Consider the following 18,783-nt stretch of genomic DNA (forward strand, 5'->3'; position numbering starts at 1 on the left):
TGCGGACCCGAAAAGCCCCAATGAGTCACAGAATGTGGCCGGAGAGCGTGAAATGCGTGACATTTGGTTGGAAATTCCCTCGAATTTTTCCCCTCTCGCGCCAAAATTGCCGCGAGGGAGCAGCACAGGCGCGCCACATTTGCTTCGTTCTCTCGCTCTTTGACCATTTTCATTTCATTTTTCTTGTGTGTACGGGACGCCATGTTCATAGAAAGAAGCGAGACAAAAAATTATTTATAAGTGCAAAATTTGTGCGAATTCCGCGGAAAAGGTATGGTAGAAGGTGACCAGGGGCCCTGGCTAGTGTCCGTGGGCATGCTGGGGGGCTGTGCGTGTGGTGCAAGGTGATTTTCAGCGGGCGTCCCACTGCCGACGCTCCTGTTGTTCACTCTGAAAGAACAGTGCAATGGCCGCTGCCACTTTCCTGTATAAATTCTACCTCCTCTTCTCCATGGCGTCATCCTTGTCTTTCGTGCATTTCGCCTCGGAGAATGATATGTTTTTGCCCAGCGAAGAAAAGCTATTTCCTACGCTTTCATACCAAAGTTTGGCGTGCATTTTCTGTTCTTTTTCCTTCTCTCGCGTCTGTCACATCGGCCTTTGGCGTGTGTGCAGCCCCCAGAAAATGCGCCCGGACACGCGTGCCCGCCAACTGGGCGACTGCACCCGACGGTGTGCACTCCGTGGCGGCCGAAATGGCCCGGATATTGGCACACGGACACTCTGTGCGGAGAGTCGCACGCCCCAAAGCGCAGCAAATTGAGTAGGTGGACTCACGCTCTCTCTCCCTCTCTTTCTCTCTCCCGGAATAGAGAGCTGAAATCTTCCTGGCCGCCTCCAAGTTGCCTGGGTTATGGAGGATCTGACCAAGACCATCATGTTCACGACAAACACCATCCAGAACACCACGCCGACCACCATCCAATACCAGGCGGCGGATCCCAACAAGCAGCCCAAGATTGAGGGCCAGAAAACCACGCAGCAGCAAGAATACCCAACATTTTGCTACACCAATGTAAATATGATTCAGAAATTAACGCCTACATCTCAGGTATTCAATGCTAATTCCTCTATGCGATCGATCGAGTGCCGCGAGGCCGCTGAACGCGCCCCACTGACTCCGCATCTCTTGCAGGCGCACGCCAGCACCGTGAATCTGGCCCAGCTGTCGGACGACAACAAGGCCTGCTACATCGCCCAGCCCTTCGGCTACAACTACGCCCTCGTGAACCAGTTCGCGCAGAATGGCATCACGGGAATCACGGTGGACGGACGCCAGCTGGTGGTCAACAAGCCGATAACGGTGAGAACTCTCGGAGAGCCGCTGAACGCTCGCGCTGTCCCGAATGTCTCTGTTATTGATTTATTCATGAGCCGAATATTGTGTGCTGCAAGCCAATGCAGAGCCTCATTATACATATTAGAAATCAATCGGAATATTCCGCTGATTATGCCTCGGTGTGCTTTTGCAATTCTAGCAATTTCCTCAATTTAAATAATTACGTCGTCAAGTTGATTAAGCGAAGAATACGAGCATACTTTCTGCTCACTTCAACAGCGATTTTGATAAGCCACAGAGTCTTCTCATCCAGGGGATTTAATCAAATATCAATTACAAACGAGAAGAGTGGCTTCGTGCGGTTTAAAGGCCAGTTTCTGCTGCTGTATTTCATGAGGTGTAAAAGAATGCAAGAATGGTGAAAAGAAACGGAGTTTCGAAACAATTAGCGACTATAGGAGTTCAGATTGATGAGGTTTATTGCTTAATTATGGTAAAAATATTACCGATTCACTTATAAATGCAGGATAACTCAATCAAATAGAAACAGTTTAAACACACAGTCAATTTCAATGTAGAATTTGGATGATTTATTAGCGTTCTTATAGGAAATTTTAAGCAAATGAACACTTTTTTAGATTATCTCGAGGACTTTCACTGCCAATTTGATTCAAGTTAATATAAACATCAAGTAAACATGTTTCTTTGGATTACAAAAGCGTATTCAGATTATAAAAACTCCTACAAGTGTTTGTCAAGGATATCATAATTTAGTCTAGACTGATTCTTGCTCTTCTTCTCAAAAGCAGAACACGGTATCGAATATCAGCTTCAAGTGCGATGTATGCGGCGTGATGTTTGCTCATTTGACGCATCTAAATCAGCACAAGAGGATCCACAGTCAGGACGGCACGGACAACACCAATGATGCGATAACAGTCGTTGCTCAGGCCCAGAATCTGGTGCAGGCGCAGAATCTGGTGACGGAGAGTGGACAGACGCTGGGCCAGATCCAGATTGTGGCCACGGAGGCGCTGGAGCCGGCGACATCGCAGGCCATTCAGCACGTGAATGTGTCGTCGGCCGGCGAGGTGACCATCGCGAAGCCCATCACGGTGGACAAGGGACAGAAGTGCATCACTTGCGGCAGCACGATCATCCAGAATCCGAAGAGGAAAGGACCGAAGTTGATCCGCTGTGAGAATTGCATCAACAATGACAATCCTGCACACATTGTGCCGAGACGTGAGTGTTTGCCGGCTGAGGCGGAGTGAGATTTCAATGCTGATTGTCTTTCTCTTGCGCGTCGCAGCGACCCAGATCTTCGTGGCGCCCGATGGGGACGTGAAGTTCGAGATGACGGACATTTCCACGTCGCAAGCGGAAGCGATGGAATCTCTCGGTGGCCAGACGGTGATCCCTGTCGCCACGACGTCCAGCGTGCAGGCGCAGCAGCACATCCAGCAGCAGGCGTCGGCGGTGCAGGGACAGCAGCACATCCAGCAGCAGTCGCAGCCGAAGCACGCGGCCGGGCATCATCCGGTGAAGAAGCGCAACACGGCCGCCGTGACAAAGTGCCACAAGTGCAACGGCTCGGGTTTGATCTACATTGGCGGGCAGAAGCGACAGCAGCAGCAAGAGTGAGTACACTTGATGCCAATCGATTGCAGTTTACAAAAAGAGATATTTACGTTTACAGAGTGTCTCATCACGGGTGTCCCATAAATTCGCAAAGGTACTACAGCTGTGTCTCATGGAATGAGTCTCTTTTCTCTGTTTATCCTCTTGACATGCCAGACGATTTAATAGTGTAGAGTCGAGATTTGCATATATATGTTTCCTTTAACTGTATTCCTTGGTAGATTTATATTCACATAACAATTTCACCAATTAGACACTAACTAATTCCAATTTGGGCACACTGAGATTTGACTTGTTTGCCCAGTTGAACGGACATCCGAATGGAGACACGCTGTGAGGCGATCCTAAAATCACTATCACATATATATAGTATTGAATTTGCGCAGTTTTATTCTTCCTATTCACTAATCCAGTAACATATTGGGTTTCACTCTGTGCTGACACTGATTTCTCTTTCCTGGAACTCTTGCAGGAATGAAAAGCCCTTCCACTGCAACATTTGCGGCGGCACGTTCTCGCGGTACTCCAGCCTGTGGTCGCACAGAAAGCTGCACAGCGGCGAGAAGAACTACAAGTGCACCGTGTGCGGCCTGGCGTTCGCCAAGGCGGTGTACTTGAAGAATCACTCGCGGATACACACGGGCGAGAAGCCGTACAGATGCAACACGTGCGGCATGCAGTTCTCGCAGTCGCCCCACCTCAAGAATCACGAACGCACGCACAGCGGGGAAAAGCCATATGTCTGCGAAGTGTGCGACAAGGGATTCGCCAGACACGCCACGCTGTGGAACCACCGGAGGATTCACACGGGCGAGAAGCCGTACAAGTGTGACATCTGCGGGTCTGCCTTCAGTCAGGCGGCGCACTTGAAGAATCACGCCAAGGTATTGGATTGCTCCGCATGTTGCGGAATTGCTTCATATCGGCGTTTGAATCGAAAAATTGCTTCGAAATTTACCAAATTCTACTCAAGCACCTTCGAAACATTCATTAAAACGCTGATATTGCTCTAAATTAATTATTTTATGAATGTTCCCGTTGATTTTATTGGTATTTATTTGAATTTTTGACTGAGATATGGCTGAATTTATACTTTAACTGAAAATATTACTTTCCAAAGTTGATTTTTAATATTCTTCAGGTATATTTTATCCAAATAGTTCTGAAAACTGTGCTTTTCATACTTTACATGAACAATTTTTCATAGTTTTCGATTCATTCGTCGATATTCAAACACTCAAAAACTGCAATTTATCAAAATATCCTTAATTAATATCAGGAATTAATCATTATCTAAGATTAGGAAGTCACAAATGTGTTTTCGTCTTCAATTGCAGGTTCATTCGGGGGAGAAGCCGTTCAAGTGCGATATCTGTTCAGCGGCGTTCGCGGATAGATTTGCTCTCAAGAGACATCGCAACATTCACGAGAAATACGGTGAGTTGAGTTGATTTTGATTCCTGTCAGAGACGCTAAAACCATTCTGCATTTGCAGGTCAAACGGCTCCGCGACAGCCGGCGAATTCGGGTCAGAATTCGCAGCAGAATGCGTCTCTGCAGCCAATCCAGAAGGAAGAAATGCCAGAAATGGATGACGACGATGGAAAGATCCACAATGAGGTGATCATCTCTGGATTGTAAGTCACAAAAAAAGGCAGGGAGAAAAGACCATGAAGAGCAGTGGCGGAAGAAGAAATACCATTTAGCGTACGGATGATTATTCTTGCTGGGCACGAGAAGAAGTGAAGAAGAGAATGAGCAAAGGAACTTGTCTTGGAGAAGGAAAAGTAGTTTAAGGTTAAGCTGATTAAGATGAAGGAAAAAAAACACATTTTAGCGTTGTAATGAAGAAAAGTAAAAGAGGATTAATTGTATGTAGGTAAACATTAACATTAGAAAGTTGAATGATATATTCTGTATATATAGTTAAAAACACACTTACTGTAAGATGTTTAATTTCTGGAATTGCAAGTGGAAAATTAAGAATGTTTCGTGATAAGGACGATATCAGAGGGAAACATTTTATTTTGACGATACCATTATAACAATTATATCAAACTGTAATGAAAGTAAAGAAGAAATTCTCTAAAACTAAATGATAGAAAAAGTAAAAGAAGAAAATGAAGAAAATATTGAATTAGAATTTACGCAGTTTAATGCAAATTAAGATGAAAGTCCACAAGTTATGAAGCAGTCAATATTCGTGAGAAGAGAATCAGAACCCAAAAGTTTATTGAACAAGATAAAACACATAAAAGATATAAAAATCTTCAAAATATATTTATTTATTCTTAGCGTAAAACAAACAATTTTCTGTTCATACTGGAGAAGTGAACTGACCAAGTTTTTCTTTTTCATATTCTTTTTTCCTTCTATATTTTGAGTTCTTTACTGTGGATGAATTTGCTTTAGAATTGTACTTTTTTTTTGAAATTGTAATATTCATCTTTAATTTTTAGGTGTATAAGAAAATTTATTTCTCTCATATTTTTTTGTTGATAAAAATTTTATCTTATAGAGATTTTGGAGGAAAAATCAAAGAGAAATATTTTGTGCATCTTCTCCAGTCAAGAAGCTTTTTATTACAAAGAAAAATTACTATGAAAAGGATGAATGCAACTTACATTATTACTCTGTACTAAATGAAGAATAAATAAAAATCATGAAGTGACAAATCAAAGCTATTTTGGAGGATAATTTGCGAGGATATTTATTGTGTTTTGAAATTGAACAGAATAAACTTGAATTGATTTTATTCGATTCGCTTTGCTCTTCTTCCCAACTCATGCGCCATCTGATGTGTGGAGACGTATTTACAATCTCACGCAGTCGATTGTTTACATATCCGGAGCTGCCCTGCCTTGGAGGAACTTCATATTCACGCGGTGAATGTAACACTTAACACAGATATGTTTTACTCGCTTAACTCCTACCAAATTGCACGAATGCGCCACGAATTTAATGCGATAAAACCTCATGTGAAAGAAGACTCGAATTTGAATAAAATAAACTGTTTATTTCTGAAGAATTCAGATGATTTCTGCCGGTGCTGCAAACCCCTCGGCTTTTCATCAGCTGTCTTTTAAGGTTCGAATCACGTAAACAAACCGCAAATGAGAGGAGCGTTCAAATTCGTTTTCTCGAGGCTTTTCTCCAGCAAAACCACTGCCCATCAGGCTGATCTGATGGCCAGGAGTTTGCCGAAGAAGAAGCCTCTGCCGGGAGTGAAAGACATTGTGCTGGTGGCGTCCGGAAAGGGAGGAGTTGGCAAGTCCACAACAGCCGTCAATCTCGCGGTGTCTCTGGCGCGCGCTGGCCAGAAAGTGGGGCTTCTGGATGCAGATCTCTTCGGGCCGTCCATTCCCCTGATGATGAATCTCACAGAGACGCCACTTGTGGATGATGACAATAGAATAATCCCTCCTGTGAACTACGACGTCAAGTGTCTCTCACTCGGGCTGCTCACGGAGATGAAGCCAGCCATTTGGCGGGGTCCTCTGGTCATGTCCGCCACGGAGCGTCTGCTCAAGGGCACAGTGTGGAGTCCTCTGGACGTGCTGGTTGTGGACACGCCGCCAGGAACGGGAGATATTCACCTGTCTCTGATGCAGAACGTCCCAATCAGCGGCGTGCTTCTGGTCAGCACTCCTCAGTTGGCCGCCCTCAGAGTGACCCAGCGAGGAGCTGAGATGTTCCGGATACTGCAAGTGCCCATCCTGGGCCTCGTGGAGAACATGAGCGCCGTGAAATGTGGAAATTGTGGCAATGAAATTGACATTTTCGGTCGGGAAACGGATAAAATCGCCCGAGAAATGGACGTTGAGGTGCTCGAGAGAATACAAATTGACCAAGAAGTCATGCTGGGCAGTGATTCCGGTGTTCCCGTGACTGTAAAGCATCCTCAATCGGAGTACACAAAGTGCTTCCAGAGATTAGCAAACAATGTAAGGCTGAAGATTGAACAAAAACGAGAAAAGTATTTATTTGCTCTTCTTCTTGTGTCGATAGTAAGGCTTTTCCTTAGCCACGATTTCCTTGTACTTCCGCTTGATCCTCCTCTGGAAGTCGGCATCCTTGAGCAGATCATCGACGAGGCTGCGGTTCTTGTTCTTCTTCACGTGCTTCTCCTGATGATAGTCGAGCGGAGAGTCCACATATCTGCCGACTTGGAAGTACTTGGGCAGAACTTTGAGGTCGTTCTTCTTGTAGAAGTGCTTGGGATCGAGAACTGAGCGCATCTGCAGGATCTTCAGGTCATTCTTAATCTCGTCCGTCATCTCAGTGGCCGGCATGTTGAACCATTCGCTTCCCTTCTGCTTGTCTCGCAGTTCCTGAAAGAAAGAACACCCGATTAATCAGTGTTTCTACGACAGAAGATTAGAAAATCTCTCCAGATCGATCAGATTACTAAAGAAGACCTCATTTCTCAGAGGACCCTCGAATGCCCAAGCAGTATCATTGAGAGTGTGAATGTTCTTCCTCGTCCGGCAATTCGCTTCTGTTCTTGTCCGGGAAGGACGAGGAAGGTTTTCTGTCCGGCCGCCTTTACAGCGCGACTCTTGGGAATAACGAGCCGGGCTAAGATTCCAACCGATGATACTGGCTTGGGAATGAGTCGAGAGAGGATCCAAGCGATTGGATGTCAAATATCTCATCATTTCTGTTCAGCGGGAGCTCACAAAGTATTATTAAGTCAATCACCTTGTTCAGCTTCTTCCTCTGCAACATTGAAGGCTTCCGGACGCTTCCCTTGGCCACTCCTTCCATCTCCTTGTTCACATCAATCTTCAGCAAGTCCCGTGACTTAGTGTCCACGGGCTTTTTTGAGCACAGCTCACTCTGGATCCCCATGAAGGCACAAAAGTCATCCAAATCGTCCCGGGGCTCTTTCTTCCCCTGCTTTTGTGCCGGAACATCGGCAGAGAAGTATTTCCCTGCAACACAGACACACTCAAATCTCATTCCTCTATCCACAGAGTGAGGAACTTACCTGTGAGTCCCAGGGACTCCTTACTGATGCTCGAGGAAAGCTTTGGAGGCACTTTCCACGCGTCCATGTGTTTATTTGTGGCTGCCAGACTGACAAGCGTGATCTCTTTGGCTACTTGCGCGCCACCAGTGGCGAAATCAGAGCCGCCAAGTTGTCGGCCTGCAAATATTGACACCCTGTGTGTCAGTTTTACTCGTGAACTTGTCGCCAGAAGTTGTATGATTTTCCTTCGCGTGTATTTTCCACCCTCAATTTCAGTTGTTCTGCTGCAATCCTCCAAAATCTGTGAAATGCCTCGTGTACAGTAACTCTCTCACTCACTACTCAACTCACCGTTTCACCTGTGCGAGTGCATCTGAGGCCAGCGCGACGGCAAGGCGAAAGAGGTGAGTGCAGACGTGGAAAAATGTCTGGAATCTGAGTCGCGTTTTCTCCAGACAACTCTTCTCTTTCTCTCTCTCGCTCTCTCCTGCCCCAAAAGTGGCAAGTGTGCATGATTAATTTCGCCGTTCGCGAGCCGTGTGGCCCCCGGAGGCGCACGGATTCGCGCGGTGCGTGGGCGATGGCCGCGAGATGCGGGTTCACACCCTCGCGCGAAGGGTGAAGGTTCCGGCCGGGCGCCCACGCGAGGTGCCCGATTGCATAACTGGAGCCGCGGGGCGAACCTGGGGGGCTCCTCGGCGGAAATCAGGCCGCGGAGAGTTATTGGAACAAAACCGCGCGATGATTAGACTTTCCTTTCAAATGCCACATTTGTTCAGCACAATCAGCGATTTGTAACTGTAAAGTGGAGAGATTTCTGTGACTGCCTCAAGAGACTTCTTGCACAAATTTCACGTCTCCGGAGCGAATGGATTTCGCAGGAGGATGATTGCCGGTGTGCTCGAGTTATCCAGCTTTCACTCGTTGAGGGCGAAAACCAGGTTTTATTGCTCTAGTGTCAACTTGAAGACTTTGTCGCGATTCCTTGGGATTTTCGGTACTTTGCTCAGTATTTGCAGTTTGTCAGGACTTTAGAGTAAGTCTAGTTTTTACGATGAGAAAGTCTGATTAATTCTGTTAAAAATACTGAAGATCCATTAATTTAAAAAGTTCTTTTGCAATTTGTTTAAAAACTATTGCAGGGTCGAGAATCTTTTTTTTTTCACCTTTTGCATTCGCTGTGTAAATAAAGAGGTGGAAAATCCATGGGGAAATTTGTGTGTGAAGAAATTTTATTTCCGGTTGGCGGAGTTAAGAATTAGACGTGCATGAGCGAGAGTAATTAAGTTGAGTGAGAAAGAGAGGTGATGAAAAAAAATGAACAACACACCGCGAAGAGACTTTCTTTCCCAACACTAGCAAAATGCCGATAAAAACTCCCTGGCAATCATCATAGGTCAAGTTTCATTGGGTTTCATTTTTCACGCTCGCCGAGGAAAGATTATTAGTTGTGCATTTTCATCTACTTTGCGGGCTCGAAATCGGCTCGAAATGGCATTACAAGTTGGACTAATTGGGTGTTCAATTAGTGCATTTGGGATTACCTCATTTGGGAGTCAAAATAGTGGCTCTTTTTTGCGTGCGTGTGTGTGAAATTATGTTGAGCAACAAGAGACCGATGAAAGGGACAGTAAACGCATGACGCTATGCTTTCGATTAATATGAATTTTACATGAAAAGAGAGAGAATTATGCAACGTTAGATTAATCTCGGTGTTATTATTATTGCTTGTCATCCTGCAATTTGCTGGTCTGAGAGAGTCGAAAAGTGTCTTGGGCAAAAAGTAAACCATTTGGTCAGTACAATGAACTGAAAAAATCATTATCATACTCACACGTATTGCTCCAGTTTACCTCTGGCTTTAACGGAATATTCGCTACTTGGCTTTGGTAACACCGCGCGTGAATACTAAATATGTTTATCGTGCATCAAATGCACAATTCGCGTCTTAATAGGTTGTGTGCATCACTTGCTTAAAGATTGATGATCAACGGTTCTCAGAAGGCATTTAATGCAGAGGAGTTCCCGAAACGACTCGAGGAAATTGCCTCAGTGATAAGCACGATATCAAAATCATTAAACTATAAATATTTACTGCACTCTTACGTATGTCTCGATCTTTTGGACACATTGCATTACTTTACTTCACATTCTCTGTGATTAATTGAAGTTGACATTGTCGCTGAACGGAGTGACAAAGTGGAGAAAATTATTGAATTTCAATTCGTAGTTAATGAACGGGAATAGATATCGACGTGTGTGGTTTTCGCCAAGGCTAAAACTTGACAATTTCACTTGAGTAGAAAACGTCTTGAAGCCCTTTTAGTTTAAATACGTTCAGAATTTGTCTTTCAAGATCATATTGGACTTCTTGGAAAGCTCTTACGCCATTTTACGGCTTCTCTAAACAACAGAAGTTTGAGAAATCATGTTTAAAAGCGCAAATTTAGATAGCAGATCAAACAGTTTCCCTAAAATTACAGCTCTTCGCGCTGTTTCTGCTCCTAATCGAGAATCCATTGGGAAGAGTCTCCACAGAAGCTGCGCAGAGCGAATTCTTATCAGTATTTTTGTTTTTATCTTGCAGGATGGAGAAGGTGGTAAATAATTCCAGTGTCACGTCAAGCAATAACACACAGGCGAGCCTGAGTCGCAGCAACAGTCGCACGAGTTCCAACTCGGAGCTGGAGAAGGAGCTGATTGAGCTGGAGATTGGCGATGAGGGCGCGGGAAATGCAAAGGTGGCGGCCAAGGAGATCTTGGCGACGAAGAAGCGCATCTCGAGCAGTCGCACGCCCACGCGCAAGGCGAAGAGGGTGCGATTCTACAGGAATGGCGATCGCTTCTACCAGGGAATCGTGATTCCCGTGTCCAACGATCGCTATCGATCGTTTGAGAGCTTAGCTGAGGATCTCACGAGGCTACTAGAGGATATTGTGAAGGTACCTGGCGCTGTGAGGAATATTTTTACGTTAGACGGAAAGAAGGTGGCGAGCCTGGATGATCTCGAGGATGGCAAGAGTTACGTGTGTTCGTGCAATACGGAGAATTTCAAGAAAATTGACTACAATTCGCAGCCAAACAATAAAAATAACAATCGTCTCTCGAGGTAAGCGCATTCACTCAAATTTTCCTCCCCTTCGCTTATGCTTTACGGACTATCCACCATAGAACGCAATTATGTTGTGAATTGAGGCAGAAATTATTGCTGAATATTCTCCCAACCTGTGTTTGTGGTTTTTCCATATGAATTTCAAACTTCCCCCCTCACTTTGTGCCCGAAACACTTTGGCGAAATTGCAAGTTTGAATATGTAGTTCAAGGTGTTGGAAAGTGTATTATTGTTGTTCTCTTATCGTGACTGAAATTTCCTGTTAACCTCATCCAATCGACGTCACACAATGTGAAAAAAAACAATCTGGCCACAGGAAAAATTGGTGGTTTATTCGATTCATTTGAGAGAAAATTACATAAGAGAATTTTTGACAAGACGAACAGTGAAAATAATTCCAAGCTCGTTATACTTCTTTTTTTTATGCTTTGCCAGAATAACATCAGCCGAAACATGAAATGTGTGTTTGTGTGGGTGGCAAAGCACAAAAAATCTCATTTGCATTTCAATAACAATAAAACCGTTACATGTACATATGTACATATGTCCATATTGAGTTTCCTGTAATCCTCATGTTGTGACTGTTTCAATTAAGCTTAGAGATGGCGAACATTGAGTGAGAAATACAAATGATTTTGTGATTCTTTCCACCAAAAATTTCTGAATTGATAATTCACAAATCATTCGCATATTAATATTTTTCTTGATTCTCATTGCTAAAGCAGATCTCTGACTTGACGAGAATAGCAAATATTATTTCATGTGTTGAGAATGTTTCTTTTAATTGTAAATGTTGGCGAATAAAAGTTTGTGAACAACAGGCGGAAAAGACATGGTTTATTGGATTATATTTCTGAAGAAGTGTTGAAGAATAAGAAAATCAGAGAAATTTTCATGTTATTTCACGGGTTTTGAGTGACACAAATGAGCGATTTTTAATCATTTTTCTGCACTTTGTCAGTCAATTTCTATCTAAAAATTGCTAATAGATAATTAGAGCGCATAAAAGATATGTCATTTGAGAAGTCAAATGCTTTAGCAATGTGAGCAAAATTGCTCCTAATTCGCTTAGCATTTCCCAGTGAACGAGTAAAATAGCCAATCTGCATGATTGAGTTGTAAACAAGCCTTTCAGGAAGACCTTAATGTATTTATTTTCTCGCGCTCTTGTGAAAAACAAATAAAATATACCGATAGATTAACTGGATTCCGTGTGATTTATCTGATTGATGACTCATAGTTTCACTGGTTTCGAGATATTGGACTTTCTTTTATCGGATATATAGAGAAAAAAAAGTGTAACTAAATTAGGTGTTGGAAAAAGAGCATCGATTGGTTTTATAACACACTTTTTTTTCCTCATCGTCACTGAATAATATCAATTCATTTTATTGTGCGCCACAAACATTGAATGGTGATATTTGTTAATGGTTCAAATGATTTCCAACTAAATGGTGGGGTTTTTTCTCTAACTCAGTTCATTGCAAAGAGAAAAAAACAGTGTTAGGTAATTAGTCGTAAATAACTCTGGTGGTATTTCAATGTCAGACTTCGTGCGGCTGTTTTGATGCAATTTGCGAGGGAGGAAGTGTGGACATGGGTGAAGTTTGGCGAAGGGTTAAGTGCAAGTTATTTTTCCAAGCCATCGATTGTGGACTAAAAATAGAGTAATTTTCGCTTTTAACTTTCTTTATTTCCTCTTCTAGAGTCTATCGGCCGAATTCGCCGCTGAAGAATGGCTCAAATGGAGTAACAGTGGTGAAATTTGATGAGCGTGACCGGGTCGTATTTCCTCGGATAGTGACGATAATACGGAATGGTGTGAAACCGCGAAAGGTATTAAACATGAATTGCGCCCCTTTTTCCTAATGGGTCAAGTTGTGTGCTTTTGCTGTGTATATGAAGAGAGTTTGGCCTAATAATAGCGCCAACTGTGCGTGCATCGATGGCTAATGGGCTTGCTTTGGTGCACTTTGCAGATACTCCGCTTGCTCCTCAATAAACGTAACAGTCCAACGTATGAGCACGTGCTCACGGCGATCACGCAATGTGTCAACCTTGACACGGGATGCGTCCGGAAGGTCTTTACGCTGGCCGGCTCGCCTGTTCTCACACTGGCGGACTTCTTCTCGCACGAGGACGTGTTCTTTGCCTATGGCAATGAGCGGGTGGGCAATGATGACTTCGATTTGGAGCTGGAGGAGAGCAAGACGATCAGGCAGACGCGGAAGACGTTGCGAAATGGCGTCGCCAAGGGTGGACCAAAGCCAAAAATGCCTGTCAAGAGCCACAATGAGACGTACGATTGCCTGGAGGAGAACTATGCCAACACAGGAACGGACATTCTGCCTCTGGACATACAGAATCGATACACTATGGGACCAATTATTGGTGATGGCAATTTTGCCGTTGTGCTGAAGATCAAAGAGAAGCAGAGCGGCCAGGAATTTGCCCTGAAGATCATTGACAAGTCAAAGTGTCAGGGAAAAGTGAGTGTTTTTTTTTAGTGTGTCTCAAGTTTCACTCGATCAATTTATTGTCTATTTCTTTCGCAGGAACACTACATTGATGCTGAAATCAGAGTGATGAAGAAGCTGAGCCATCCACACATAATGGCACTGTATATGGATATCGATACACCGAAGAATACGTATTTGGTGCTGGAACTCGTTGAAGGTGAAGATTGCATAGCCATTGTTGTTCATGTGTTTTGGAGAGCGCAATTTATGCAATATGGCAATTGTTTCTTCCTCCCATTCAGGTGGTGATTTATTTGATGCAATTACTCAAGTTACCCGATTCTCTGAAGATCAATCGAGAATTATGATAAAGCACTTGGCTGCGGCGATGGCGTATCTTCACTCCCTCGGCATTGTTCATCGTGACATTAAGCCGGAAAATTTGCTCGTAAGTCAAATTTTACAATTCAATTAATAATAATCGCTAATCCTCTTAAGAGATTTTGAACAAAATGTGCGGTCTTCCATAATGCTTAAGGGGCTTGGATAATGCCTAAAGTCAATAGAGGTCAATGGTGACAATGATATCAGTGCGATCTAGAAGTGGAGAGAGATTAAAGGTTCTCAATGGGTTTTCCTTATACTTCAATAACTGATCTTGACCTACAAGTTATTTATAGTATTTGCGACTTTTGCAGAATGTTCTGAGAGTTGGCGATTTTATGTGTGAAGAAAACCTATTTTTAGGTGAATTTCAAAGTGTAGGAAAATGCATCAATTACTTGACGGGATGTTCAGGGTAATTTAGCGTTTGTTTGCATTCCTATTTAGATAATTTACTTCACTATTATTGCCATTGAAATACAAGTAAATGAACTCATAAATACAATTGAAGATTTGCTCAGAAGTGATTGAATATCATTGCTAAACGACTGTGGTTTTTTCAGGTGAAGCTGGACGGCAATGGCATGGTGATGGAGCTGAAATTGGGAGATTTCGGACTGGCGTGCGAAGTGAATGAACCTCTTCTGGCTGTTTGTGGCACTCCAACTTATGTGGCGCCTGAAATTCTCATGGAAACAGGCTATGGACTGAAGGTGAGGCTTTTCTCTGCTCTCTGATCGAGATATTTGCCAGTGATGATTGATTGTCGACTCGTTTGCAGATTGACGTCTGGGCGGCTGGAATCATTCTCTACATTCTGCTGTGTGGCTTTCCACCGTTTGTCGCGCCGGACAATCAACAAGAGCCGCTCTTTGACGCCATTCTGTCCGGCGTGTATGACTTTCCGGAGCCCTATTGGAATGACATTGGCGAGGGTGTGCGCGATCTCATTGCCAACATGCTTCAATCGGATCCCGAGCTGAGATTCTCCAGTGAAGACATCTTGGATCACTATTGGGTGCTGAATATTGATGAGGAGAGATGAGGCGAGCGTGCTGAAGTGCAGTAGAATTGTCTCAGTTCAGTTTTCTTCCTTTTCCTGCATTTGCGTGTGTGGTGGGAAATGCAGGGATTCTATGTATGCACTATGAAGATGATTGTAGATAAAGTAATATACATAAATGATGCTGAGATATGAAGGCGAGGACTGTAAATGGCGATGAGAAGAGGCACAAATTGTAGCAATTCCTTAATTAGGTAAAATGCGCGCAATCACGAGGAATCGTGATGGCGAAAAGGTGTGTGTAAAAGGCAAAGTGCATGATTGTGAATGAGTATTTTTCCTATAATATGAAAGAAAATCCCATAATATATACATTTAAAGAAGATGAAAATGAAAATCTGTAGCTCTTTGAGGAAAAATGTATTTGATTAGAAATTCTATAGCTATGCATTTATATTATGAGTATGTATTTATCCTATATACAACCAACACTACATAAGTATTATGAAACCTATTGAGTACACTATGATATATTTTTGCCTAATAATCGATATAATAATATTTGAGAAAAACCAAACAATTTAGGAATTCAGTGTAAAATTTGTGAAATATTCAATTATATTTTTCATGCAAAGACCCCATTATTTGTAATACCTTTTGCTACCTTTTCTTTTGGCTCTTGACTTATTCATACAAATTTACAACTTGGAGAAGAAATGGAGAAATTTCCTTCTTATGTTTCGGCAATGCAAATTTATGATGGAACAATAAATGATAATTTATATATTTGATATATTTACAAAAGAGAGATGAAAAAAAATTGCCTGCAAATTTGGATGGGGTGGAAATTTGTTTATAAACATATTTTACATTTTAGATTTTAGAGCGGTAGGAATTGTAGCAATGTACATTTTGTAATTGATTTTTTGTAGTGTGAAGAGAAAGGATGTGAAGAGAAAAGAGAATTCCAAGCTTTTTGGCATAAGAATTGAGAGTAAATTTATCACACAATCTTCCTTATGCCTGAGATCAATTTATCAAGTAAAAAAAACATTCAATGAAAGAGAGAAAGAAAACCAATCATTGACTTCCAAATAATTCTTTAGAAGACGGAGAAAGTGGTGCGTGAGTTTATCAACGAAAGGGTGAAGATTTCTTGTAAAATTGCATAATTTATTTTTCTGAAAAATAGTTAATATTTGTTAATTTATTCCTTTTTTTTATTGCATTCTCAAGTGAAAATGATTGCGATGAGCATTGATTTGGAGGAGTTTGTGTATAAATAAATTATAGCATTACAATAAAGACGCTTTTATTTGCAATTTCGTAGAAAAATTCGCCTTTGAATTTTGCCACTCAAATCAACAGGTTTTCCGTCACTCAAGCGCTCTTTCGTTGAGTTTTCCTGGGCTTCTGTTTGCCGAACGCCAGGCGATTGTCGGAGAAACCCAAACAGCGGTTCTGCCCGCGATGACTCACGCTGTGGCGCTTTTGGAATGTTTCTCTCTCACGGTGAGCGTCATTCGATTCACAGAATTGTGTTCCACCTTCCGAGAAAGAGATCGCACACGTTTTCCAGCAGCGTCAATGTGATTTTTTCCGTCCAACGGAATTCTCCTTGTCTCGCGAAACTCACGAGTATTTCACTGAAAATTATCAGGTGTTAAACAAAAATTGCCTCTTTTGATAAATCACTTGATGAAGAGAATTGCTTTTTTTGAATGAAAAATACCCACAAATTTGCATAACTTTGAGACTTTTTTTGCCTTACAATTCATGATTTCAAGGTATTTCTTGACTCAATGTATTTCACAGCGCGTCTTTATTTTTTACTTATTCCATAATTGCACTTTTTCTACCAACATATTCAAGGAATTCAAGGAAGAAGTGTTAGTTTTTCTACTCTTCGCAACGATCTTTGTCACACTTGCTTTTGTTCAATCACAAGATTGATTGACGATTTTCTAATGCGAGAAGCGCCGTGAAATTTGTCTCTATTTTTCACTCCACCTGAAATTCAAGTGCTCAATTTAAAATTGTTTAATAGGTTAATTGAAATCTTGATTATCTTCTTATAATTTTCAAGTTTATTAACAAATTATGCTAAAAGTGTCATTTGTTCAAAAATTCTCTTTTGCTTTGGCATTTTCATACTGAATTTCGATGGTTTGAGGGAAAGCTCATTGCATTTAGCAGCGGAATTCACTCACATAATCCAGACATTAATAACTACAAATTGCACGATATCCATTGACAAAAGCTCTTCCGTTCAATGCAAATTGCTCTGCGAGAGACTCGCGAAGCCATGGCGTGACTCATGATTGTACATTTGTGTTGAATTAAACGATTTCTGCGAATTTTATTTCTATTTTCTCCCACCAATCTTGAATACATAATATTTTTGTCACAAACATTCCATGTTTCTTTCTTTTCTTCGCCACTCACGTGTTGCCTGTGAGTCTTTCGCGATCAACTTCCGCTTTGGCAGATCGCAAGATCTTGATCAACAGCATCGCGCTGAGATCTGAGAAAACATGAGTGACTCACGAGCCCCATTGATGGGCGGGAAAATTGAATGTGAAGTAAAGCTGTGAAATTGCACATTAGTTTCCGTTTTCTCGAGTGTTCTTGGTTCGGGGCGATAAGATAACTCAAGGAGAAACGCGATAAAATGCCGTTCGTCGTTTCACCAGCCAGTTCGCATGATTAGATATGATGTCTCGGTGCCGGACATCTTATCAACGGTGGCTTATCAGTGACAAAAACTACGCATGCAACAGAATTATGACTTCTTTCCGCCCTTCACAGAAAAATGCCAGAAAAACACCGAAGAAAGGCGCGATGATCAATGGACAAATGTTTGGGGGGAATTGTAGAGTTTCTAGAGTGCACGACAGAGCAATAAATAAAATGCTATACACTTAAAATATTTTCAATATATGACAATGGTGTCAAGGCTCCTTCTTGGCTGCCACTTTGCGACAGAGTCAGAGCAATGCGAACACACGAGCGATGATAAAGTCAATGGAAATGATTTGTGTATTGCCATTAACTTCATTTGCTCTCGCGCTGAGTTCAAACATTCATCGGGAGATTCTCAAAAAGATAGAGAAATTCTGAATTTGACCGAATCCCGATCGAAGGAGAGCAAGAGATTTATTTTTAAAATCTAACGGAGAAGAAATTCAAGGATGCACGCGCACTTTGAGAAGCTCTGCAGTTGGGAAAAGCCATCTGTTTTGTAGATCCTCTTGCCGAATTGGCCACAGTTGTTTAGCTTCGCGAGTCAAGAGAACATCATCTGTTCTATTTTGTCATCAAAAATTGCCTCTGGTCTCAAAAGTATTCTCAAGTATCACTGAGCAAATAGTGAAGCTCCTCGGCGCACAACTTCTTGAGATGCTCGCGAAAGTAAACAAGAAAAGAGGCAAGAAAGTGTGTTTATGATGAAGCGCTTAATTTTCTGTAATTGTTTCTGACATGTTAAGAATGTTTCACCCGTCGAATGTGAACAATTGCCAAATATTTCGACTCTCTGCAAATTGAACAGCTGCACCTGATATGAGAAATTTCCCAAAACTCACTCGCGTTCAGGCCGGAAATTCCAATTTTTTCCTCTTACGCGACTGCAAAAAAAATCACTCCGGTTCGACAAACTTGCTGTGTTTTATCACAGAAGCGTGGGGAGCAGAAGTTGGTAAATAATCACGTAAGAGAGCGAAAAGTGGGTACATTTCCAAGAAATGCGCCTGTGTGACTCATCCTCATGCACTTCATGAGCGCTTGCTCGTGAATAAGATAATAAAATAAATTCATAAATGCAGGTTAATATTTTCGGGTCAATTGAATTCACTCTATTCCACCCATTAACTCGATTAGCCTGCCATCTTTTTGGGGCCCCCACGTCGGCGATGCGACGCCCGATTGTACTAT

General features: G+C 42.3%; 4 protein-coding genes and 1 non-coding gene across 7 annotated transcripts; 3 read left to right on the plus strand and 2 right to left on the minus strand.

Moving 5' to 3' along the window:
- The first annotated feature begins 165 nt into the window (after nt 1–165).
- On the plus strand, nt 166–5,626 carry LOC132258929 (zinc finger protein 234). 3 transcript variants are annotated; one of them, XM_059756482.1, is made up of 9 exons: nt 166–271; nt 813–1,051; nt 1,136–1,303; nt 2,089–2,524; nt 2,592–2,919; nt 2,979–3,014; nt 3,393–3,804; nt 4,258–4,357; nt 4,416–5,626. In XM_059756482.1, exons 2-9 carry the CDS (start codon nt 854–856, stop codon nt 4,559–4,561), a joined length of 1,824 nt encoding a protein of 607 aa, XP_059612465.1. In that variant the 5' UTR covers nt 166–271; nt 813–853; the 3' UTR covers nt 4,562–5,626. The 3 variants fall into 3 exon arrangements, with proteins under 3 accessions (XP_059612465.1, XP_059612467.1, XP_059612466.1); XM_059756484.1 differs by having other exon boundaries at nt 813–1,015; nt 4,416–5,625; XM_059756483.1 differs by lacking the exon at nt 2,979–3,014 and having other exon boundaries at nt 4,416–5,625.
- A 295-nt stretch (nt 5,627–5,921) lies between these two features.
- On the plus strand, nt 5,922–6,894 carry LOC132258483 (uncharacterized; the record flags this gene model as incomplete). The annotated part of the gene is made up of 1 exon (XM_059755814.1): nt 5,922–6,894. A coding segment is annotated over exon 1 (861 nt), but the record flags the coding sequence as incomplete, so codon positions are not given.
- On the minus strand, nt 6,892–8,223 carry LOC132258930 (deoxynucleotidyltransferase terminal-interacting protein 2). Its single transcript, XM_059756485.1, has 3 exons — nt 7,911–8,223; nt 7,622–7,854; nt 6,892–7,251 (listed from the first exon to the last, which is right to left on the minus strand). The coding sequence occupies exons 1-3, from the start codon at nt 7,975–7,977 to the stop codon at nt 6,901–6,903; spliced, it is 651 nt and encodes a 216-aa protein (XP_059612468.1). The 5' UTR covers nt 7,978–8,223; the 3' UTR covers nt 6,892–6,900.
- LOC132258973 (small nucleolar RNA U85) lies at nt 7,315–7,583 on the minus strand. The gene has a single exon (XR_009468293.1). It is a non-coding gene; the product is annotated as a small nucleolar RNA U85 (small nucleolar RNA).
- Nucleotides 8,140–15,788, plus strand: LOC132258928 (serine/threonine-protein kinase GL21140). The gene is made up of 8 exons (XM_059756481.1): nt 8,140–8,296; nt 10,480–11,001; nt 12,711–12,840; nt 12,984–13,493; nt 13,560–13,680; nt 13,766–13,911; nt 14,411–14,560; nt 14,629–15,788. Exons 2-8 carry the CDS (start codon nt 10,481–10,483, stop codon nt 14,890–14,892), a joined length of 1,842 nt encoding a protein of 613 aa, XP_059612464.1. The 5' UTR covers nt 8,140–8,296; nt 10,480; the 3' UTR covers nt 14,893–15,788.
- The last annotated feature ends 2,995 nt before the right edge of the window (nt 15,789–18,783 follow it).

The sequence above is a fragment of the Phlebotomus argentipes genome, unplaced genomic scaffold (assembly GCF_947086385.1).
Source record: "Phlebotomus argentipes unplaced genomic scaffold, Phlebotomus argentipes genome assembly scaffold_4, whole genome shotgun sequence".
NCBI classification, from domain to species: domain Eukaryota; kingdom Metazoa; phylum Arthropoda; class Insecta; order Diptera; family Psychodidae; genus Phlebotomus; species Phlebotomus argentipes.